The sequence below is a fragment of the Myotis myotis genome, unplaced genomic scaffold (genome assembly GCF_014108235.1).
Source record: "Myotis myotis isolate mMyoMyo1 unplaced genomic scaffold, mMyoMyo1.p scaffold_m19_p_7, whole genome shotgun sequence".
Lineage (NCBI taxonomy): Eukaryota > Metazoa > Chordata > Mammalia > Chiroptera > Vespertilionidae > Myotis > Myotis myotis.
In genome coordinates, this window is record NW_023416379.1 from 26,447,893 (window position 1) to 26,473,093 (window position 25,201).

Sequence of the window (25,201 nt, forward strand, 5' to 3'; positions counted from 1 at the left end):
AATAGCTTTTACTTAACAAAAATTGAAATGAGGATTTCCTGCTGGAAAGAAGGAGCAGATGCTTTGAGATTCTAGACTGAGGCAGTAACAGCAGGAGGTGGTGAGAAACCTCTGGAGAGAGTGGTAGGTGACAGGAAGGGAACTGAGGAGTTGGCAGGGCCAGATGAATATTCTGTCTCAAGACCTCTGTGTCACAAGAGGCAAGGGGTGAACATGGCCTTTCTTCATAGCTCCCTTTCTTTGCAGGAAGCTATAAGTAGGCCGGGTTGCAAGGCAATGGGCTAAATTGAGTAGAAGCAGCAGCTAGAAAAAATGAGCAGTTTATAACTGTGATTTCCCCCCTTTTCTGTTTAGAACCTGTTGTGGTCATCTTTGTGTTTATGTATTTTACACAGACTTGCAGTCTAACCCAACTGCTGTTACGTCATTTGATCAATTGGTTGAATTTATTGACCTACCACTGGGTTACTTATTTTTGCCCCGCATTACATGGCCTAAATACTTGTGTTCTGAACCTACTACTGATTCATAGAGCCTTAGTCCCAAGTACAAGTAAGAGGTCATTTTTTGACTAGCATCTAAATATTTTGCATGAAAGAAATTTTAAAAAGGATGAAAGAAATATATGTAAATATATACATATAGATGATACACACATGTGTATATATGTGCATAAGTACACATATGTATAGATTCACACACATATATTGTATGCCTTTACATATATGTATATATGTCTAGTATATGTACACATGTGCATACATTACAGATATCATGTTTAAGTAGAACCTGGACATCCATTACTTATTATGGACTTAATTAAACTACATATGGAAATAAATAGAACATCACATTTTCAGTATTTATATATTGTAGTGGAAGTCTTTAAATACCAAATCTTACTGTTGATTAACAAATTGAGTGAAGTACCGTCTTAATGGCAAATTAATATAAATTTTCTATTAGCATGTTTTGTTGCCATTTGGGAAAATTATACTATCAACCAGTGATAAATAGAAAAGCTCCAAATTGAGAACAAATAGCAAAGGCTGAATGAGCTCTGCATAACATTTAAAAATGTTTTGATTCTAATTAAGTCTCTTCCATTAGACATCCCCAGCCCTTATGCCTCTTTCAGAAGAGTCTGTTACGATGAAGATGTGAAGTCAGGAAGAACAGCCTCCGGAGGCACCATGAGGCTTAGTCTACTTCCTCCACGTTGGTGTCAGCCACTTTGGGCACCTGGGGTCCAGCTGAGGCCCCTCCTAGCAGGCCCTCTACTACTGCTGCTGGCGGAGGCTGCCTACTGGGCTCACATCCAGGCACCTCAGCTGGAACTCTCTCACCTCCTGGGGGTGGTGGAGCAGGACCATTGGCCTCCATCCCCGGTAGGGAGGCCTCTACTGGGGACTGTTGGGTCTGACCAGAAGCTTCTGCCTCCAGAAGGGGCTCCTGATCAGCCAGTACTTCAATGGGGAGACCCTGGTCTTGGGGCTCTGCTCTGGACCCCACAGGGAGATTACTGGCCTTGGGGGGAGGTTCTAGCTCATTGCCTCCCTCAGTCTCAGCTTGAGAAGCTGAGGGAGGTGGGGAACTCTCTGAATGGCAGGAAGGGCTTAGAGAGGGCCGTTCTGGCTCCCTGAGGGCCATGTCACCGCCCCCTTGAGGACTGCTGAATTCTGGTTGGAATTCTTTGGACTGGTCAAGGGCCAACTCTGAATGGTGAATAACCATAAAGGCTGCGGCCAGATTTTTCACAGCATTGTGAACACTATTGGCGTTCTCAGCGTCGGCCTCTTCACCCACAGAAACCGTTGACTCGGGCTCTTCGTCGGAGGTGTGCTGATCTTGGTCATCCTTCTCAGGCATTTTTGCTTCTCTAATCTTTTTGTAGAGTTCATTTCTCTCTTCTTGTAAAGCTCGACAGAGATTCTCTAGTCTCCCAATTTTCATCACGAAGCACTCATATTCTTTGGCTCTTAATGCTTTCTGTGATTTGAAAATACACAAACACACACACACACAAACACACGAAATGTCAAAAAGCAAAATTGCCAGAATGTTCTCTGGAGATAAGCAAAACCATTTGTCTAGGAATTTGCCTACCAGGCTCTGGGGTTTGACCACAGAGTGGTGGCTGGATGGACACTTGGTCAGAGGCATCACTTATTATTATTATTATTATTATTATTATTATTATTTGCATTGTATGCTAGGTTCTGGTAGAATTTAGAAAAGAAAGATGGCAAAGCCTCTCTCAACTTCAGTTCAGGGCCTCTAGAATTGTACATGAATTTTCTGCCTGCAAGACTTAGAGGGTGTAAGTACATGCATGTGGTAAAATGAATGAGATAGATTGGGTCTTGGCAGTCAGCAATGCCTTATCTCTCCTATAGATAAACTGCTATATGCTAATCCAGCAACAGTTTGATTTATGTTGATGGATAATAAACTCATGCTTTAGAATTGGTTGTAGTTTGGGATGAATAGTTAGAACAGTAATTATAACCAGAGAAACTCACCACACACTAATTCATGATGCTGGCTGCTCAAACTGTTCGATTTTCCTTCTCTCTAGAAATGTCAGTGTGTTTGTACATGAAATTATTCCTAATTATCTTACTCCCTCACCCCATCTTTGTGCTACTCTGTACCCTTTAAGATGCTTTTTTACTTGTTTACATGGAGAAACCTTTACCTGTAAGTCCTGCCTCTCAGGTCAAAGGCCATGTATCGTTGCCTTTATAGTCTCTATACCTCCTCAGGGCCTGACATAACATCAGTGTTCAAATGCCTGTTGGAGGAATTAAACAATATATCTCCATATCTGTCTATAAAATAGCATGTACCCTGGGTGCTTGGGCTGGTGTCTCTCAGTATGTTCAAATCAATGAATTAATTCATTCTGTGCCTGTTATATGCCAGGCACCAGGGAAATTCAAAGACAAGTAGGACACTCATCAAGCCTTTAAGGAATTCAGAGCCCTGCAGGCCTGCTGCTGCTTGGGGGGACCGTAGGCATGTGACTTAAGGGACACAAGGCTCTTTAGGAGTCTGGGTAGGATTCTAAATTGCTCTTATTACTCTATTATAATTTCATATATCACATCCCAGAAAAAGTCAGTCCTTTTTCAAAGGTAAGCATTAGGATATAATGTTCTAAGTATGAATCCTTTGACCGGCCAGGGGAGAGTAAGCTAAGGGAAAGGCTCCCTCACCTCTTCAATCATGTCCAGCAGAGCTTTGTTACAGTTCTCGAACCTGCCCTTCCACGTGGCCGTGTCCTTTTCCAGCTTCTTCATTTTCTTAGTCGTCTGCAGAAATTAGAGTGTTTTAATATTCTTCCTGAAAAGTTAACCTACCAAAGAAGCTATCAGCTTCATAGGCGATGTCAAGGAAAGCCCTTTTGTTCCAGCTGTTGAAGCAAACACGAGTTCTATGTGAAGGGATGAGGAGTGAGTGGGGACGTCACCATTTACTCCTACGCCATCGAGGTCAGGGGTGGACAAACGTATTTGCCCCGGAGCCAGTTCAGGAAAAAGGAAACTACTTAGGGCCATGCTGTTTTGTCACTGGCTTTTCTCTCTTAAAAAAAAAAAAAGCTAATCCTTCTCAGGCATTTTTGCTTCTCTAATCTTTTTGTAGAGTTTGTTTCTCTCTTCTTGTAAAGCTGTCTTTTTGAAGCTGAAACTGCTCACGATCCTGATTGTAGGCTCTCCTCTCTGCTTGGATGAAGTAAAAGACAAGGCACATAACGCAGGAGCAGTGACCTGGATTTATCACAGCTGGCGCTTGCTGTATGTGCCAATCGGCCCGAGTCTGGGTGCCCTCAGAGCTGGGCCCGGCCCCTGGCCACTGGCCTCAATAGAGGAGCCTCGAGTGTTTTTTGTTTGTTTTTATTTCTTAACTAAGTTAGTAGTTTATGAACTTTTTAAGGTAATCGAGTTCTTTAGGAATTTGATGAAGTCTATGGGACCACACTCAGAGAAATGCAAATATACATATCAAATTTTTTGGCTATAAATAAACTCCAGATTAAGAACACCTCCTTTTAATCTTTAAGATTTAGATTTCTCTTTAAGATTTATCCCAATCTTAAAGCTATATAATTTTAAATTAAAACAAATTTTCATGCTTTAATTTTCATCTTAAAACTCTATAATTAAGTTTTTTTTTAAATGGACAGATCCCTCCAGGGGTAGAAAAACTGTAATTATTAACAAGAGCTAGTCTACTTAGGTTTGCTCACTGAATTGTGAAACTTATTATTTTATGAAAATATTTTGAAGAGGAGGCTTTCTGCACTTAAAAATGTTTAATGCCAATGTTTTAGAAACACAATTGTGATGCTGATTTTGTTTTGGGAAAACACTGAATTAAATAAGATTTAAGTGTTATATTCCACAGTAATATGAGCACCTTTTATTTGTAAAAAAAAATTTTTAAGTTGAAAGCCCTCTTAAGATATGTTAATTTATTTGAACTTCATATTCTTATGAAGGAAGCAAGGGGGACATTGCCTTGAATTGTATTAAAAATAAAACTGAGGGAAGTTGAGTGAATTGTCCAATGCTACTTGAGGTGTAAGAACACACCAGAATTTCAATTCATCATCTCATTCAAATACTCTATCAGTTCCATCATACTACATATCTTCTCTTTTAGGAAGGATCCTATGAAATGGCATTTTCTGCTTTAAAATTCTACTCTTGCATATTTATATGAAAGCTTTTTAAAAGATATATTTTTATTGATTTTAGAGAGAGGAAGGAAGAGGGATATAAGGTATAAATATCAAAACATGGAGGAGAAACATCATCGATCGGCTGCTTCCTGCACGCCTTTACTGGGATCAAACCCACAATTCGGGTGTGTGCCCTGACCAGGAATCGAACTGGTGATCTCTTGGTTCCTGGGTCAATGTTCAACCGCTGAGCACATCAGCTGGCTGAAAGCTTTATTAAAATTTTTTTTTATATTTTATATATATGTACATATATATACAATTTCAGTATGAACAACATAATGTTAAATTGCTAAGCTGCTAGCTCTTTTCTTCTTTTTTAAAAAGCCATCCATGGAGTAGAAAAAAAAAATCTTCCTCAGAATGAAAATGTGTCCTAGTGTTTTGGGGCTCTTTTTAAGATTAATACACTAGATATTCACCGATGAAAAAATACACCCCAAATCTCATTGGCACCTATAAATGTTTCATTGCTTCATGAAACGCACTGGAATATCTTAGCAAGAGAAAAATGAACCCAAAGGAGAATTGCCCGTCAAAATAGAAAATGTCAATATTTTGTGTGGGGTAAGCTGTACTCACTTTATCCATTTCCTGCTTGAAAGTGGCGAACACCTCATTGCTTTTTGTCAGTGTGCTCTGGAACTCTTCAAACCGCCCCGAGTAGAGGGTGAGCTGTAAGTGGGAGGGAGAGGATCTGTTTTAGGGCTCCTTTCTGAATGCTTCCAGAACAAAACATGTCATTGTTCATTATTTGTTAAGATAAATGATTTAAGGGAATTCTAATGCAGTGTTAGTAATAAGTTCAGTTCTTTTATTTACTACGAGATCAACCGAGGTCAGTGACTATGATTAAATACATCTTTAAAGAAAAATGAAATAATAAAATATGTCATTACCACTTCATTGTATCATAACTTTTTACCAACAAGCATTTATTGAGCTCTGAACATTTGCATGGATTGTATATACAAAAGTGTTTGACATGTGGCTCCCACTTTTGAGGGACCTGTAATCTTGATGGAAAGACAATCCCAAAGACAATCTGACTAGTGTTCAGTGAAAATAAAGTGCCAATGTAGGGGAGCAGCCATGTTTCTGTAGGGAAGGTGAGCCTTGAACTGGGTCTTGGAGGAAGTGAGAACGTAGACAAATGAAAAAAAGTGATAAAGGAAATGTGGGCTGGACATGGACTGTGGCTGCTGCCATTATGCAGGTTGTGCCACTGTAAGCAATTTCCATTGTAGACATTGTGGTTTTGTGTATTTATGAATATAGTGTTCTAGCCAATAGCTGTTAAATGTCTCTTCTCATCGAAATCAGTTTCTTATATCAGTTTTCTGCAGATGGAAATAATGAGTCTTGAGGAAGGAATGCCTTTTTCTGATTTGCACAAAACAACATTGTATGGGTTAGCATTGGCAAGTGTGCGGCTCACCACGGGAGTACCGGGAGAAGCCTTTGTGTCTCCACATCCTTAATTCCAAAGCTTGCCTTTGGGTGGGAATAGGGCAGGAAAGAAAAGGAAGGTGTGTAAATACTTGATGGTTAGTGACAGTAATACAATAATAAAGTTTTGTGTTTGAAAATAATTTTAGGATAGCATATTTTGGGTGATTGATTTAATATGGCTGATTTAAGTGACAAAAGTCGGCATTTTAAAATGAGTCTTTGGTAGGTACCCTTGAGTGCCTGGAACAGCCCCAAGTCCTCAAATGGGCACAGAAATGTCTTTTGTATGAAGAAGCAAGCTTACAACACCCAGCAACAAACAAGAATCCGAGACTGCTGTTGGTAGACTGGGATGGTTGGGCAGATGGCAGGCACCAACTTAACCAGCTGGTGATACTTGTGATATTTTCCTTTCAAAAGCAGAGAAGAACTGACCAATTGAATGCCAGTAGAATGTAGAGTTCTTAGTCTTGGAGGTGGGAGTGAGAGGGAGCGTGTGGGAATCAACCCTAGAACTCATAAAATATGCTTACCTAGAATAGTTCATTCTCAAATGATTCAGAACAGCAGTTCTTATTGCAGTAAAGATCAACAAAATGATAACATAAAACCTTTTCATTGGATATAATATTTCCGAAGAAAAGCCAGACAACAGCTGACCATCATTTGAAATCATTCATTAGCACTGTGAATATGTGACAGTTTGGGGCAGCTCTAGTGGTCTAAAATTTGATTCCATGCATACAGATTAGGGAAGATTGGGTAAAGGGGCATTGGGGAATTCATGGCCAGGGAAGTTTTGTGCACACACACACACTCACTGTATAAGACAATAATTTTATTGCCTGCAATGCATTCTCAAAACAGATTTAATTCTGTCTTATTTTTTTTCGAAGTCCTGGCTGGGACCCAATGAATTTATTTTCAGGGCCCATGAATAGGTCAAGCCTCTCAATTTGAGAGGCTCTATCCTAGTGTAAGTTCCTGTGGGGCTGGCTACTAATATTTCACATGATTTGGTAGCCTCTGGTGGGAGTAACTACCCCTAACTGATCCTTTTCACTCTCTACCACAAAATCCATTTATTTGCCTTCTTGGCCAAGCATTCCTATTAACTTTTTTCTTGCTTCCTCTCTTTTCTTTTTCAACTTTTCAGTAATTCCAGCAGAATTACATGGATGTCTCAGATCCTATGGTCTCCCAAGCCCTCTTGCAGCGCTTTAGTTGCAGGTTGCACACTGGAGAGGGCAGGAATGATCGCATGCATGGTCCATCTCATAGAGGCAACCTTGACACTTCTAGTGGGAGTAACCACATCCACCCCTTTATTTAGGCATGATGTTATTTTTATTGTATCAGTTGGGCTGATTGAGATGACAGACATATCCAGAGTGCCAGGAAATAATGTCTTGCTTCATTACCACCTTTTCTGGCCTTTTTCTAATGATTTTTTTTCAACATTTCCCTTTTAAACAATTTTAAATTTTGGTAAAATATACATATCATAAACTTGACCACTTAACCATTTTTAAGTGTAGAGTTCAGTAGTGTTAAGTATATTCATATCATTGTGCAACCAATCTGCAGAATGTTTTCATCTTGCAAAACCGAAACTCTATACCCATTAAACAACAACTCCCCATTTTCCCCTTTGGGTGACTGTTCTTAATATTCTGCTTTTCTTTGTATTTGACCCTATTGCCATATGTGGCAAAACCTGTGTGGGGTATACCTTTCTCAGGTAACCAACTCTAACCCTCCACTTATACCACCTAAAGATGTATACTTCCTGTTTACTATATGGATAATTGTTTGGTCGTATTTTTCCTCTCACTACCAAACATGGTGCACGCTTGTTTTGATGTGTCATACTCCTGCACTCACTTTGGTATTTCAGAGAAGTGTCGAAGGAACATCCCGAGGTCATCCACAGTCCCTCTCTCTCCTGCCAGAGGCAGAAATAGAAACAAACTGTTCTCGGGTTAGTAAACAATAATTGTCTCAACATTTCTATTTTAAACGGGCTGACACACACATTCTTTTAACCGAGCGCCATATTTAATTACAGACATTCAAAACATATAGGGAACAGAACTGTGCTCAGGGATTTTCTTAGCAAACTTTTGAGATTTGATTTGGGAATAAATCCAAATAGAATAGTAGTTGCAGAGGACTCTTCTCCCATCGTATATTGATAAGGTGAGGATTTTGGGGTTGAAGGATGACGATTGCCATCTCTAACAGTTTACTCGCTGATCTTTCCCCTCGGGCAGTATTTCGTGTCTGCGTTGCCAGGGGTTGCTGACTTTCCACATCTACTACCATCTTCATCCTGATCGATTCAGTGAACACTCTATTTGTAGTGATGATTGCATCCCATTGATCATCTCTGACATTTAGTCCATTGCCTTGGGTTGTATAATTGCAAGCCAGACATCTCTTCCCTAAGTGAGAATCATGCCCCAAACTGGCAAGCTGTTTGACTGAAAAGTGACTTCCGTCAAGGAAAACACAACCCGTCCTGACATTTCCCTTGCTCAGATGGAAGAAATGAGAACGGAGGCCTCCCTTTCCTGTCATCCACCCATTTAAAGACATTGTAAACCAAAGGAAGTGTTTGAGTGCTGTGCGAAATAATCTGTGATAGACTTTGCTTTTCAAGGTTTAGAAGTTTTACAAGTATAATATTGATACTTGTCAAGAGGAACTTGTCTAAACATGATTACACACAGGGATTCAGGGCCTCTATATTCTTCTTGACGATTAAGTAATTATTGGAGTTTTGAAAATGTCTTGAAGACAAAAGACACAGACAAAGGTGGGTCCTTGTAGAGAGAGACACGTGCCATGGAAAATGGGGGAAAAGAGAAGGCAGGGTTAACTCAGTTTATGGCTACACTTCTTCAGCTCTGGAAGTTCTTTACATTCATGAACTAGAGCTGAACAGGTTCTTGATATCATATTTCCAGTGGTTCTTAAACTTTTGTGCAAATAAAGACTCCCTTAGACTCATATATCACTATGTGGTCCTCACCTATGAAATAGTACTGATATTAGCTCAAATACTAATTGTTATTAACATTATTGTTATAACTAGAGTGTAAATTTAATTAGGGAGGGATTTCTGTCTCTCCCTGATTATATCTCCAAAACCTACAAACATGCCTAGCACTTCGTAGGTGCTCAATAAATACAAGTTGAATTAATTATGTTTATTATGATCTAGGCACTGAGCTAAGTGCTTTGCATGCACAATATGAAAACAAACTTCATATACTATATATTCATGAACTAATTTTTCTTTTAAACATTTAATCAAATATATGAATAATTGCCATCCATAGCCATAGGTGCGTGATTGAGAACTGATATAATGTCAAAAACAACTACATTTTGGATAGCAGCTGCTGCCTTGTGTGCTGTTATGTTTTGGAAATATTGAAAACTAATGGGCCTCCCAGAGGACTCCAGCTTGGGATCATTAATCCATTACATCATCCTATTTTACAGAAAAGGACATTTAGGTCTAGGGAGGCTTAGGTGCATTGCACAGGGTCACCTAGCTTTTCAGCAGAAGAGCCAGGACTCTGACCCTGGTCCCTGGACTCAGGTCAGTACTGAGGGATGAACGAGAAACATTGGCAAGTCTAGAACCCCGGATAGATGTTTTTCAAGTTTTAGGGGGATATAGGTGGAAAATTAGGGAACAACTTTATTTTTTATTTTATAGGTCATGTCATCTGAGTGAATCACTCTTTAGCCCAGAATCATATGCTATTAATATACTCTTCTCAAGTTCATTCTCTTTATTTAGCAAAGAGGAGTAGAGATTGCTTGTAACATGATGTGAGTAGTGGCAAGTATTGCTGCAAGGCTCTGTGTTGAATAGGGAAGAGATAGGGCCAGCAGCCCTGGCTTGACTCTCATGCCATCAGTTGGTGAGGTCACACCTCCTCCCGCTGCCTGGCTCTGGTTAGAATGCCACCTCTGCCTGTCATCGACCCCACACAGTGATGTGATGGGCCTTGTGACTGCCTGAAGGATGATCTGGAGTTTATGACTCGAGACTTTAGTCTTTTAACTCCCAGCTCCTTCATTCTATTAATAGTCAAAAACTTTATGGCTCTAATGTTGATGTAATTAGTATTTTTAAACTATTTTGATATATTACTGGGGGAAAACAATTCATTTTGCATTCAGTACACACATTGGAAAAGTGTGCTTTAGTAAGGTTAGCTTTCCAAATTTTATCTACGCTTTTGTCTGTGTGTGGAGAGTGGCTACAGCGTTCGGACAGGATCAAGCCTCGGACTGACTTGTGGCAAAGCCACATACAAGTCCCAGCTTGGAGGGCAAAGCCCTCCCAGCACAATTATAGCCAAAAGGCTATGGTTGTAAGCTTGACCTTATAGTCCGACCCTGCAGTCCTAGGTAGCTACGGGATGTGGGCTGTGGGCAGGGTTGGGGGGGTGGGGTGGGGGGGAGCGTGTACAGCAAGTGCTGCCAAAACAAGGCTTGATAGAGTTCAGAGAATGGCAACAATAGGAAAGAAGCAGATTTGAAATTCACAAGAATATTGTAAACAGCTTGCCCTTGTTTTGCTTTGTGTGACCTGACTATAAAATAAAGCTTCGGCTCACAGGCGTGTCACTGTTTCCTTATCCAGGCACAGTGATCCACCTGGCCCCAACTGTATTCTCTTGTCCGTTTATTTTAATCCTTCATCGCCCCTCCTCAGGTTCACCCCTGGCCGTGCTGTATGCGGATCATCGATGTAGTGGTATAATTTGTGATTTTAACTTGCTTGTTTTTCTTATTTGCTTTTTCTTTTATAACGAACAAGTATTCAGCAGTTAGTGCATAAACATGGACAAGTGAATTGCTCACATCTTTATGCTGTCCAGTTTGGAAGTCTTCTGATTTCAGCACCTTGTGTGAATTTGTTCTATGTGATTTCACAGTTCCTGTAGTACCCTGGGCATTTTTCCCAGCAGGGGAGCCAGAGCCCCTGTGTGGGCCAGGGCAGAATGGCTCTCCTGGAACCTGGGAAGATTTGCCAGGAGGGACAGAGACCCCAAGGCCCAGGAATGATGGACAGGTCTTGCCTTCTCCCAGAGTCAGATGCTGCATGAGGCTTTATTTTTTATCCTGAAATATGAATTCCCTTAATCTAGTCAAAACACACATATGACATCATAAAGCCAACTTGAGAACAGTTCCTGACTTGTCAGCCATTTAGTCATTTGCCACTGACAGAGCCAACCTCTGAGAGCACAAACGCTTGGGTGCTCATTCTAATTTTTCTTTATTATGAACTAGAGGCCCGATGCATGAAATTCATGCATGGGAGGGGGGAGGTCCCTCAGCCCGGCCTGCACCCTCTTGCAATCTGGGACCACTCAGGTAGGGTCCCTAGGCCTGGCCGGCAATCAAGGCCTATCAGGCTTTCCTTCCCCCAGCTTCTGGCAGCTGGCCCTGCCCCCGCTGCTGCCACTGCTTGCCATCTGTGCAGCGCTGCCCCCTCCTCCCCCTCCACTGGTCACCTACCTCTGCGGGCGACAGGTGTGGGGTGTGATTGCTTGGCTGGCCTGGGCCTCCCTCTCTGGGGCGATCCATCACAGGGCCCCTAGATTGATAGCCCCGCAGAGGGAGGCCCCTCCCATCTGGCTGGGGCTCCACGATCAATCTCTGTGCAGAGGGTGGCCTGGGCCTCCCTCTTTGGGGTGATCGCGGAGCATCCCCTCCCCCCGATCGATCACCCCACCAGCCAGTGGCCTGGGCCTTACTCTGCAGTGCGATCGTGGGGCGATGGCAGGGCCACCCCAACCGATTGAATTGCACTGCCTTGGCTGGCCTGGCGCCAGTGCCTGTCATAGCGTGGTCATCGGGAAGGGTGTCCAGACAGTGGTTCTGCTGTTTGGTCATTCGGTCGATTTGCATATTATGCTTTTATTATTACAGATAATATCAAGCAAGCAAGGACATTTTCAGTATTGACAGTATAGATGGTGCATCTGAACAGTTTACATTTTATTCTTACCTTAGTAGGGTGATGTGGGGAGAGAGAGAGGACATATGTATGAACAGGTAGGTGGGAACCTGGACACCAGCTTATTCTCATTGACCATTTGGTGCCCTTTTTTGCATGGATGTTGTTGGTGCAGAGCTTTTATTTTTCTTAATAGACATGAAGTTATTCTTTATTTTCAACTCCTGGCCCCCTCTCCCTGCCACAAGTGGGCCCTCAGCAGACCACCTTTGGTTCACAGCCTCTGACTTGGGGACAGAAGGAGAGCACACCCCATGCATGTTTCCCCTCACTTCACCTGAGCCTGCAGGACTGTCTCTTGTTCCTTCAGCACTTTGGCTTGAAGTTTCCACTCTGCTGCCTGGTTCAGCAACTGTGAGAAGAGAGAATGCAGGAAAAGACGGTCAGATTGTCTTTTAAATTATCATTTGGTTGTAATATGCGTATAAGACATAATAACTTGCTAATTCACCCACTCAAGTAATTTTGGGGGAACTTTGTAGAGACTCTAAGAAATATAAGAAAACAACTAGTCTCAATGGTTGGATTCTCAACTAAAAATTAGTGGTTTTATTTGGGGGAAAAGGGGAAATCATTTTCAAGTCAAGCATGAATTACACAAAATTTGACCTCCCACCAAATTCTGGAACCTTCTCTAGCAATCCTTCCCACCCATTATTTGGCCTCTGCTTGAACATCTCCAGAACATCCCCACCTGGGGCACTTTTGTGAACAACTGTTTCTTTATATTAAACCCAAAGTTTGTCTCCTAACTAACCAGTGTTCTCCACCAGAGCAGGTATTAGAATCACTTAGGGAGCATGTCTGAATTCTCATTCCTCTCAGAGAACGTGAATAAGGAAGTTTAGGATGTGTGATTGGAATCCATACTTAGAGCAAATACCCAAAATGGTTTGGATGTTGGTGGTCCATAGATTACATTTTGAAAAACACTGGGTTAGATATTGACCTATTGCCCCAAATCCTGTGCTAGGTTTAGAAAATAAGTCCTGTATAAGTTTACAAAATAAGGTCCCTCTTCCATAAGGTTGCCTTTCAAATATAATCAAGGCTCTCATAGGAAACAGGATCAGAACTCTGAGCTGTGGGGTTAAATTGAAGAACTTGTTTTAGGCATAAAAATGACACAGACATGTTATTTTTAACTTAAGAGATATGTTCACTTATTTATCCATTTTGATGTAGGGCTCTGGTCTTTTTTGGGGGGTATGGGCCTTCATAATGGAACCTAGCAAGGTTTATTTTGTTTTACAAAAATGATATCCATGATGTGCCATATAAGATTTAGAATTTTTTCTTTTTTAAACAAAGGTGCTAGAGTGGTAGACTGACAGATACTTGTGAACCAGCTTGATTTTTTTTTTATTCTGTAGAGTTTTACAACATTCTCCCAGTCTTTTATAGCTACTAACATCTAACTTGACAGTTGTTTCTTGCTGTTTGCTTATATCTTATGTCTTTCAAAAGAAGCATTATTCATAATTTTCATAGAAACAAGTTTCTTTTCATACTCCTATTTCTTCAGTTAATGTGTGATTCTGTTGATTTACAGACTAGAAACACAAGGATAACTGGACAGAAAAGGTTTGGGAACAAAGGGCTGATTCTTGGTCAATTCCATCTTACTTATTGGGGGCAACCATGTGTAGACAGTCCAGATCGGCTTACTAGCCACAGGAATCAACATGTTGTGGGCATCTGTCAGCAGTGCGTTTACAGAGAGGATGGTGAACATCATGAGTTAATCTGGTTAGTTAGGCAGGTGGCTGTCAGTTAAGAAGATTCTCATGTATTTGAAGAAAGGCCGATTTAAATTTTCTTCTTTGTATTTGTCTCTATTGTAAAAAAGTGTCCATGAGGTCCATGTATTACATTTGTAAACCTTGAAGATATCTTTTTTCTTATCTTAGTTTGTCTTTTTTCTCGTGGCTCGATCTCTCCATTTGTAAGATGGGTTTTATATATTCCTTTATACCTCCCAGCGTGCAGTGAAGATGGATTATTATAGTAGTGAAGTAATTTGAGTGCTCTGGGGCAGCTGTGAGGTGGAAGACCCCTCTGGCCATCTGAGCGGCATGGTGGCCGTGCACATGGCCCCTGCTTTCTAAGTGGGTTAAGGAGCCCTGTTGTTCTGGGTGGTCCCTGGCAGAGGGGAGGCAGGTGGCTGCCATTTCTACCTGGAGTGAAGGAACTCCCCAGCTTTGAAGTGATTTCACTACTTTCAGAGAAAAGTATCAGAGCTAGAAACGGGGTCAGTGGCCGGCAGCTTTGAAGAACCGAGGCAGGCTACTTTTCTTTGCCTCAAAACCTGCTATGTTTTACTAAACTGGGATAGGAAAATAGATAGCATGGGAGTTTCTTGCTAAGGCTGGGCTAGTCACCCACGTCTGCCCCCCAGTCTCCTTCACCGAACCTTTGCCTAGATGTTCCTCTGTCATGTCTCATATATTATAGACCACAGGTACTGATCTTCTAGGAAGCATATTTTATCTACTGGAGTAATTATGACAACAGTAGAGTATCTGTTTTCTTAAATGTATTTCTTTCTTTGAGAGCTAGGTTATAGATGGATTAATAAATTAATCTTTTTATTAAGAGCACATGCACTTCTGCTTTGAAATTATTCAGTGACCACTAGGTTATGTACTCCAAAATTTGTCCTTTTGTTGCTACACTTGAAAACCAAAGTTATTTTTAAATTACTATTCTAACAAACTGAAGTGATTCTGATCTAATTTTCAGTAAAGGCAAAGCTCATGATCAATTATTAAATGGCCAAATTCCAATGATTGGCCCATTGACTATGTCTTAAATCTCTCTCTCCCCAGCAATAGACACACACCTCAACTTTTGCCTCTGAAACATGCCCCTGAGTGTGATGTACTATCACAGAGCTTGGGCTTGGGGGCAGATACACTTTGGTGTACTATACATCTTGGTCCCGTAGCAGCATGTGACCTTAATTATAAAATTGTGTATCTTCTTTGAGCCTCTCATCTGTAGAATGGCCCTACAGCTGTCCTGGAGCATTTGGGGTTAATGAGATGCCAATAAAAGCCACCACTTGGTTTCTTAAGCCAGAAACTCAGGAGCCAATTTTGACTCCTTTTATCACTATTACCTTCAGTTCACTGCATTGCCTGCTGGCTTTGCATTGAAAACGTAACTTTTATCCATGTCCAGCTCTCCTTCACCTCTGCCCCCCTACTAATTCACGCCATCATCATAGCTCAGCCCAATTGCTGCTGTAGCCTCCTGTCTTCTTGCTTTCTGGTCCCTCTTTCATTCATTTTCCACCCAGGAGCCAAATTCATCTTTTACAGATGCCAAGCAGATCATGCCACTTCCTTTGCTAAAGCTACCCAGTCCTTTCTCATTATTTTTAGAATAAAATCCAAACTACTTTCCAGGCCTACAAAGCTATACAACTTGGCGCCTGCTTCCCCTTCCAACTTCAGTTTGAAACTTTCTCCCACGGGGTCAACATGTTCTTGCTACCTTAACCTTTTCCTGTTTCTAGAGGATGCCAAGCTGGTTCCAGCATCAGCTGGACATTGCTATTGGAGACATCCTTCTCATCAGGTAGGGCTCAGCTCAAGCCACCTCCCCTGTGGGAGGCCTTCCTGGTCACCTGGTCTAAAGTAGGTCCCCTCCTTCTGCCCCTTCTCAGTTCCTCCTTATTTCCCTAGTTATTATTATCTGAAATTACCCTTCCTTGTGTGTTTGCTCGTTAATTGCTTTCCTCTTTCAGGTTAGACTCTAGTCTTCAAGGGTCATGACCTTCTCCATCTTGTTCACCACTGTACCCCAGGACCCAGGATGGTGCATGGCATATGACAGGCACTGGGAAAAGATTTGTTGAATGGATGCATGACTGTTTTATGTAGAAAGTTGTTTAGGTACAGTGCCTCCTACCGGGCTGGCCAATTTAGTCTCCAGGGGAGCTCAGGCTCTTTCTCTAGCAGTCTATGGCTCTGAGACCATTCTCAAAAACAACTTTCTCAGGGTCCTCTGACCCGGAGGGAGACCAGACAAGCACACTGACTCAGATGATAAGTACATATTCCTTTTCGCGTTTGTGTCGCTCCTCTGCTTCCTTCATCATTTCTTGCGCCTGCTCCAGTTTCGCGTCCACCAGCTTCTGCTGCAGTTCTCTGTGTTTAAATATTTTGTCCAGATGCTAAGGAAAAAACAAAGTACGCATATCAAGCTTGACTTGTTATTGGTGCTGAAAAATAGAAAATAAAAAGTAATATTCATATAAATACACATTCTCCAGGTTTTAAGATTTTTAAAAAGAGGGGAATAAATACATTAGCATCACTTATGGCTTTGCAGAAGACCATAAATTGGTGAAGTCCCCTGCATTTTGCATTCACAAATGTGGTGGCAAAAGGTGGAGGTGCTAGAATTCAGCAATTATATCTCCAAAAGGCCCCAACATTATTTTTCTAGAATTGGTAACTATTAATATGATGCTGGTAATAGGCCCGGCAGCACAGACTGTGTTGTATATCATAACAGCACTATCACTTGGTATTTTGGCACTTTCTATGAATATAAAACTAATTTTAAGCACAACATTAATATAGTTTATCATGGTGAACTCTCCTCCACATTCTCCATGTTCTTGCTTCAAGGATTGTAAGGAAGTTCTGGGGTACCAGCATGTGGCCCTGGATCAGGGACTAAGGCAGGAGCCCCCTGACTTCAAGTCTGTTGCTCTGGTGGGCAAGACAAGGCCAAAGGCCTTGTGTTGATAGGCAAATGTGCAACTGTGTGCCTCCGTACCTTTTGGCCTCTCTGCTAGCTTGGTCAGGAGAGGCTTCCAACTCTACCCCAGTGTGGAGAGTTTCTTGTTCATTAGGAGGTCCCATTGGCAAGAGGACATATGGAATTCTGTCCTTTGGCCTTACTTAGAACCAGTCCCAGAAATTGACAACCAGTCTACCAGGCCATTCCCATTTGAGATCTTTCTGAAGAGTATGGCTCTTTTCTTTTTAGCTCCGTCCTTTCTGCTTTCACCTGGTCCTCCACTCTGGAGCAGTGTTGATCTTCCTGACAAGATGAAGTGGTCGCTTGGCATTTTGGCTTATTATGAGGAGTTTCTTGATTTACCTAAGTGGCACTCCCACGTGCCTTTGGCTCGGTTGTTTCCTTAGCATGTTGCCAACAGAACCACTTTGACTAAGTTAAAATGAGGAAAGTTTAAAATGAGGAAAGAAATATGATCAATCAAAATCCTGATGGGACTTTAGGAGTCTTAAAAACATATTAATTATTAAAATATAATTTTGGAATAATTAAAGATCCCCATAGTCCCCTTAAGGTGAACTATTAAAGCAGTCCTCCTTTTGTGACTGTGGGTGATTTAATCTCATAGCCTCTGCTTCCCATCTGTAAAATGTGGATAATATATTATTATCTAGTGCATAAGATTGTTGAGACAATTAAGTGACATTGTGTGTATAGTTCTTAGCACATGACCAAAACTAAAGTCTGAATCAATAATACCATGATGGTTATAATTATTACATTATTAATACTGGTATTGGTTTGTGGGGTATTTAGAATACAGATCCTTAATGACATGGCGATTCTTAAGAGGGAGTGTGTGCAGTATTTCATGGCTCTGTAGAGGGCATTTTAAAAAGACTGAGGATAACTGTGCTCACAGCCTATCACTTTCTATTTATTGCCTTTGCTTCACAGTGATTCCAGTTTTGAAGAAATTCCATATGACTTTCAGCCAGGTATTGCGCAATACCATCTGTTTTTATTTGGCTAGTAGAAGGAATCCGATCCTAACTATTAATCAACTGAGAAGGCTGGTCATAACTTTCTTATTAACCACGTTCCCTACCTTCACAACCCAGGTCAGGATCTGTATCCAGTGCTTCTACGTTGTTTGATGTGGTTCTTACCTCCTCCCTGAGCTCATACTGATCAATGATGCTTTTCAGTTTCTCTGCGAGCTCCGTGTTCTCCTGACACAGCTTCATGTTCCGCTCGCTCTGCTGCTCAATCTGGGCCTGGATGTCTGTCAGGGTACTCTGGAAATGATTCGTGATCTCCTTTCTCTTCTCTTCCTCCTCCCGTGCCCGCTGAAGGGTTTCCTCCTGTGGATGAAAATCTCCCATTATACTGGTTTACATGCACCCTCCGTTATAGGGGTCAAGGTCAATGAAAGGAGATTCATGTGCAGGGGAAGCAGGATGGTTCTTCTCAGTTCTCTAGAGCCATGTTGCTCAGCCCCAAAATAAATGTATGAGCAAAGGTTTCAGTTGTGAATACAAGGTCACTGAGAGCAGGTGCAATGAGAGCCCTGACTTTGATAGCTGGTGATGAATAGGCTATCATCATGTTTTAAAGATGACGGGTGTCCTGTGGAGTGAATGAATTGCAACAATTTCTAACAAGCATACAGTCACCTGGTTTTGATCTCTTGATTGTGGCCTGGGAATAAAAGGCCGCTTGGTTTTATTGATAGATGAGACAGATCATATATATGTGCCTTTGCTTGGTACAGAAAGAACAATAGATCGTATATTCCTCTATACAAATTATGGGGTATGAACCACATACTTGCATGACCCAAGTTTTGTAAATATAAAGTAATCACAATGTATACTTTTCCTTGGTAAGAAAAAGGTTTCATCAGAAAGCTTGAAAAGGAAACTAAGATAGCTAGAGATCAATTACAGCAATCAAAAATGTAAAAGGAAATCTTAAAAAATACATTGGCTATTTTATTTCTGAAGAACAATCATTCCACATGTCATGTGGGGTAATTGAAACATTCAGTCTTCATTGTAAATTTTGAAACTGAAAGCAATATTAATTTTCAGATATACTTTAACTCTAAAATGAAACATCTAATTTCCCATCTTGCACTTTGTTAACATTCACAAATTGGAAATTAACTTTTATGTCATTTCTGTTCTCTTTGCTCTTAAAAATCAAAACTTGCCTTTCATTGCTAACTACTAACAATGTACCCATATTTCCCCCATATCTATATTTAAAATTGTTTGCTTTGTGATTATTCTTCTCATTCTTTTAGAATAAAAGGGTTTAATCTTGCTCCATCATACCAAAGATACACTGCTGACAAGTAATACAGACTTTGTAGGATTCCTTTCAGTTCAGATTGTTAGTATGAAAGCTTGCTTCATTGTTGGCAAGTAAAATTATACTGTATTTAGTTGCCTACTCTGATCACAGTATGTAACAAGATTTTTTAAAAAATGAACCGATAATTTAAACAGAAGTAATTGTGCAAATCTTTATTATGATAGTAGAATAATGTGCTGAAATAAAAATTGATGCTGAAAGTATATGCTCTGGAAATATTTTAGTTTATCATCAGGTGTCCTCTTTCCTTCACAATTTTAACATAGTTTCTAACTTTAACATGATTCCTGATATCAGAATCATAATTTATTCATGGTATAAACATTTGTTGAGTGACAATATCTTAGAGATATTGTAGAAGATAGCTACACTTCCTAACCTGAAGAAATTAACTATCAGAGATCTTATTTCCTTGAATTTTGTACGCTAACCAACAGTTACTCTACATATTTCACTAAAAATGATTATGGCCATTTGTTAAGAAAAATGGAATATACATATGGTAGTGGTTGTTTCCTCATTGCTCCTAATTAGCTTAGAAATCAACAAGTCCCTAGTCATAGCCTTACAGACCATGATCTGAATGACATTTGCATTTATAACAATTCCATCCATGAGTGAAAAAGTCAATGGAAGAAGCACCCCATGCTACTCAGTAAGTACAAGTTTTTCATTGGTAACTGGATACAGAAAGAAGGTATGGGTATTATGAGGGCATTAAACACACATCAAACCATCATAGCACTCATTCCTGGCCACAAAATGGCATCTTGTTTTTTTACATTGAATTGTTTTTTAATAAGAGAAAAATAAGTCTAAAATGATCTTATAAATTTTGAATCAATTGATAAAGAAAATGCAATCATTTGAATGGTGTCTGAGATAAATTTTTTTTTATCAAGCACGTTAATCAAAGTGAAAATTAAGGCAAAGAAGATTGAGGGTCACGATCTGAATACTTAAGGAAATAAACTCTGCAAGCATCATTATCCACCTTAGAACTAGTACTATGCCTGACATGTGATCCATAGGTGTTCAGTATGTGTTTATTTAATGAATCAATAAATTGTTAATTTAGATATAGACATACAAGTAGCTTGAACTAGATGATTCCTAAAGTCCTTTCCACGTTAAAATTTTGTGGAATTCTATTATAACAAATCATACTTATTCCTTTACTAAAATAATGTTGCCTAAGACACTTAGCTATTCTTTATAAGGCAGTTCTTTTTCAGTATAATTTTAGGCTCAGATTTATTGCTTTGAATATATGTAGTATTTTGTTGCAATGAGTCCATATTTCAGGCTTTCACTGGTCTTTTTCTAAATTAAGTTGAATTGTGAGGTTTTTGTGGGGGCTTTGACTCACTGAAGAATCAATTTTAATAAGTACCAGTAAGCGCTAAATGTTATGGTGGTGGAAAGAGCTATGCATTCTCTTCCTATATCTTCCCAAGTTTCTATCGTAATAATGATACTAAATTTCATTGTCTATAACTGGAAGCCATTATTGACGGTGTGTGAGTATTCCCACAGGGTCCCCTGCCATTGCCACTTCCATCATTCTGTCTTTGAATGTCACCCAAACAGACCTTGGCACATTATTCCACTTTTAAATCTCTTTGTTGCTAAATCTTTCCACTACATCTGGTTAATTTCTCTCCTTGCTATAGAACACTAGTGAAAGTCAGGAGATTTGTGTAAACACAGAGTGCTATTCCTGGAGCACATATCTTGAGTTGTCTATGATGCTCCCCTCTAATCTCAGTTTTGAGTGTCCTGAGAGCAGTGATTGAAGAGATGCCAGAAGCTCATCTCCTACAACTCATGATTTGGGTGTTAGAATTCATCACACTGGCTTCCCATTTCCCAGATATCAAAAAGCAATGTTCGAATACGAGGAGACACATTATCCTCTTCTATTTTTTTTCTAACTTCATTGTACAAACTCATCAGTGATCTTAATCTCTCTGATTCTTTAAGTATTTCCTTTTAAACACATCTAATAATAACTCTCTCCCAGGAATATTGGCGTCTAATTAACACTTGTTCGTCAGAAGTTTTAGGATCTTCCGCTGGAAAGGGGATTGTGGACACATGCAGTATTATCTTGGAGAGCCCTGCATCTTGCTTCATTGAATGGGGCTAGTGTCTGTGTGTAATCAAATTAAGCACACTGCTAGAGGCTTACGCTGTAATTAATGAAACCCATGCAGGCTGAATGAAGTGGTCAGTCTATTATTTTGAGATTGAATAATTAAGTCTGAAGAGTTTCAGTGTTTTCTCAAGTAACTTCTGTTTTCAGATGACTATTGACGTTTTGGCTCTCAATTTTGCTTTACCGTGTCAATTAGCTTTGTGTCAATTCATGTCATGCAGATTTCATTATCACATAAAAGTGTTGCATTTTTACAAGTTTGTATTTTAAAGAGTAGAATGAAGTCCTACCTATGACACAAAACTAAACAAGCTCAACATAAGAAACAGGCGAGGGGAATGGCATGCATTTTACTAAGGGCCTGTTCTGTGTCAGGCACTATATGGACACCGTACATATGTGCCCTCATTTAATTTTTCCCCAACCACACAGTGAAGTTCCTACAACCCCCTTTTTGTGGATGAGGAAACAGGCGTGGGGAGGTTAGATAATTTATTGAAGGTCACAGTGAGCAATGGCAGGGGTAGTATCTGAAGCCAAGTCTCTCTGACTCTGAAACTCAAGCTCTTTCCATGAGTAGCAGAGGCCTGTGTCTGTGCAGCAGGAAGAAGGTGTTAGCAGGGCCTTGGTGACACATACCTTCAGTGTCTTGTTGTGTCTCTGCAGCTCCCGACACAGACTCTCCAGTTTGCTCCGAGCGAGGATAGCTCTGCTGTGTTCACTTTGTAACTGGTCCTTTTCCTTTTGGATTTGTGCCTGTTTCTTTTGTAGGAGCTTTAGAGTCTTCTGCTCAGTGCGATGTTCGTCCAGCTAGACAGGGGCGTGGGGATGCAAAAGGAAATGGCAAGACTCTCTTTTGAGTTGATAAAAAAGGGGCAAAAGAGGAGATGCCTAAAGATCACTCTGTGGTTGTTTGGAAATATTTTCTTTGTTATTATCACCGTCCCTGTGGAATCAAATGATCCTCACCCATGTTACCTTTGTAGTACTTGTGGATACTGTTTTCACAGCTTAACATTCACAAGTTTTTCCTTATCATCACTATTATTATTGACCTCTTCTTACTTTTGTCTTCTTTTTCATAGTCTAGAGCCGTGGTCGGCAAACTGCGGCTCGCGAGCCACATGCGGCTCTTTGGCCCCTTGAATGTGGCTCTTCCTAAGCCTTAGGAGTACCCTAATTAAGTTAATAACAGTGTACCTACCTATATAGTTTAAGTTTAAAAAATTTGGCTCTCAAAAGAAATTTCAGTCGTTGTACTCTTGATATTTGGCTCTGTTGACTAATGAGTTTGCCAACCACTGGTCTAGTGTTTTCTTTCTTGAGTCTCTCAAATGATGCCAGTCAATATTGGAAAGGCATGTTTCAGAATCTGTAAACTGCCAGAAGTCATACTAATTAGTGCCTAGCATTGGAGCAGTGGTCAATGGTGTGTCTGCTTGGTTTACCTTTACTTTGCAGTATTTTCTCAAAATAAGCTTATAGAAACTTTTTTAAAGAGTGGGAAAGAAGATGAAGTTTGTGGGTTGTGATAAAGGGGGAGAAGAGAAGGCACCCCTTGACTATCTCTAAGCATTGACAATTTGCCACCAAAATTTCACAGATAGCCACCACACAACTTAGCATGATGACTAAGCTCAACATAAGAAACAGGCGAGGGGAATGGCATGCATTGTAATGTGCCCTGCTCTCTGCCCATTCACATACCCCTCATGCTTATGCTGAATAAGTCATGACAGTTGTTTCTGCTGAGCACAGTGGGGCCTCCCTCCCCGTCTCCAGCAGCCATAACCTAAGCATCAGGGATGGTGTGGAAAGTGGAGCCAGTGCACCCTGGACCTTCCATCTCAGGATGCTCAATAAAATGTGGGACCAGTTAAAATTGAATTTCAAATAAATAAGGAATAATTTTTTTTTAGTAAAGATATACCCAAAGTATTGCATGGGACATACTTTTACTAAATAAATTTGTTGTTTGTTTACCTGAAATGAAAAGTTAACTGGCTATTCTGTATTCTTATTTGATAAATTTGGCAACATTTTTTTAATCCTCACCCAAGGATATATTTTTTATTGAGTTTAGAGAGAGAGGAGAGGATGGGAGAAAGAGAGAGAGAGAATAAAGAACATCGAAGTGAGAATCATTGATTGGTTACCTCATCTATGCGCCCAACTAGGGATGGAACTCGAAACTTAGGTATGTGCCCTGACCGGAATCAAACCCACAACGTTTTGGTGTATGGGATGATGCTCCAACTGACTAAACCAACTGGCCAGGGCAAATTTAGCAACATTTTTATGGAATTCTAATTGGGTTGGGGCAGTTTGAGTATCAACCTTCAGCAGTGCTCAGAGATTAGCACACTCTAGGAGAGTGTATCTCAGATTGACATTCAGTGTGACCACAAGCAAGTGCAGTCCTTTGTCCAGAGCCACGTCCTCTGCTGGACTCAGTCTGATCATCTGAATCATGCTGGGTAAGCCAGGTACGTACTTGTCGTAATAATGACCTTGCTGCCTAAGGAAGAGGGAAAGCTCTGGGAAGCCCCTCTATGCTTTAGGACCCTAGGTGTTCCTGGTGCCTCACAGAGCCCAAAGCCAATGGATACACACACGGACATGAGTCCTGATGTGTATCTCAGTTACCCTAACTTGAAGAAGCATTTGTTCTTTCTGAACTAGATGAACCGGACTGTCACACTTTCTTCAGTTCACAAATTGTTTTACCACACTGAAATGATCATGATACATCCTTGCCATATTTAGGTGGGGATAGTCATACATGATATTTTATCTTCATACTTATGGGAAATATTTAATTATTAGTGAGAATTAACATCAGAAAAAAACTAGGCCCATATTACTATACATATTGATATTCTTCTTGAATTTCAATTGGAAAAATCAGTTGTATTTTATTATATATTTTTCACACTCACCTCCTGTTCATAGGATGTATGAAGTCCTTTCACTTTACATATGTTTATTAGATAGGGGTGAAACGTCTCATACTTATGTTTAGACTGGAAATGATCTATTGTCCTTTCTTGAAATTTATATATTGTTGCTGTTATTGCCTTTATGCTTTAGACTTTACCCTTTGAATATTAAACCATATATCAGCATTTCTCAACCTTAGCACTATTGATCTTTTGGGCCAGATCATATTTTGTTTTGGGGGCTGTCCTGTGCACTGTTTAGCAGCATTCCTGCCCACTACCCACCAGATGCTGGTAGCACACCCCCAACCCCCGATTGTGACATCCAAAGTACCTCCAGACAGATATTTCCTATTGTCCCATGGTGGGCGAAACGGCCCCCTCTGGGGGAACCTGCCCTATGTGATTGATCTGAGTGTCAGAAGGAGGATACCGTACATGTGTTTCATAAGTTGGAAGAGATCATCTGTGCTTGCTCATCAAACATTTGTGTTGTAGTTTACACAAGATCCTACACATCTGAAATTTAGCTAGGTCAGTCTTGCTTTGCTTTAAATAAAAACCCTAAATTCTCTAATAATTTTTTTTATTTTAGAGTGTGGCTTATTTTGTATAATTAGTTCAGATTTATGTGAATGCATATGAAGTGACTTGATTAATGAAAACAAACATATTGCCATTGAGTCAACTTCAGTCTGATGCTGGCTTTGTGGTTTAACAATGCA

The 25,201-nt window shown here is 40.4% G+C and overlaps 1 protein-coding gene across 2 annotated transcripts in view; it reads right to left on the minus strand.

Moving 5' to 3' along the window:
* Positions 1-850: 850 nt before the first annotated feature.
* Positions 851-25,201, minus strand: part of TXLNB (taxilin beta) — a 42,600-nt gene continuing 18,249 nt past the window's right edge. The window contains exons 4-10 of one of the 2 annotated variants that reach the window (XM_036317517.1): positions 22,177-22,347; positions 18,170-18,364; positions 16,306-16,425; positions 12,523-12,597; positions 5,327-5,419; positions 3,219-3,314; positions 851-1,989 (exon numbers count right to left, since the gene is read on the minus strand). In XM_036317517.1, coding sequence (XP_036173410.1) covers positions 1,201-1,989; positions 3,219-3,314; positions 5,327-5,419; positions 12,523-12,597; positions 16,306-16,425; positions 18,170-18,364; positions 22,177-22,347 — 1,539 coding nt within the window. In that variant the 3' untranslated portion in view covers positions 851-1,200. The remainder of the gene's footprint in view (positions 1,990-3,218; positions 3,315-5,326; positions 5,420-12,522; positions 12,598-16,305; positions 16,426-18,169; positions 18,365-22,176; positions 22,348-25,201) is intronic. The other variant, XM_036317518.1, reaches the window with a different exon arrangement.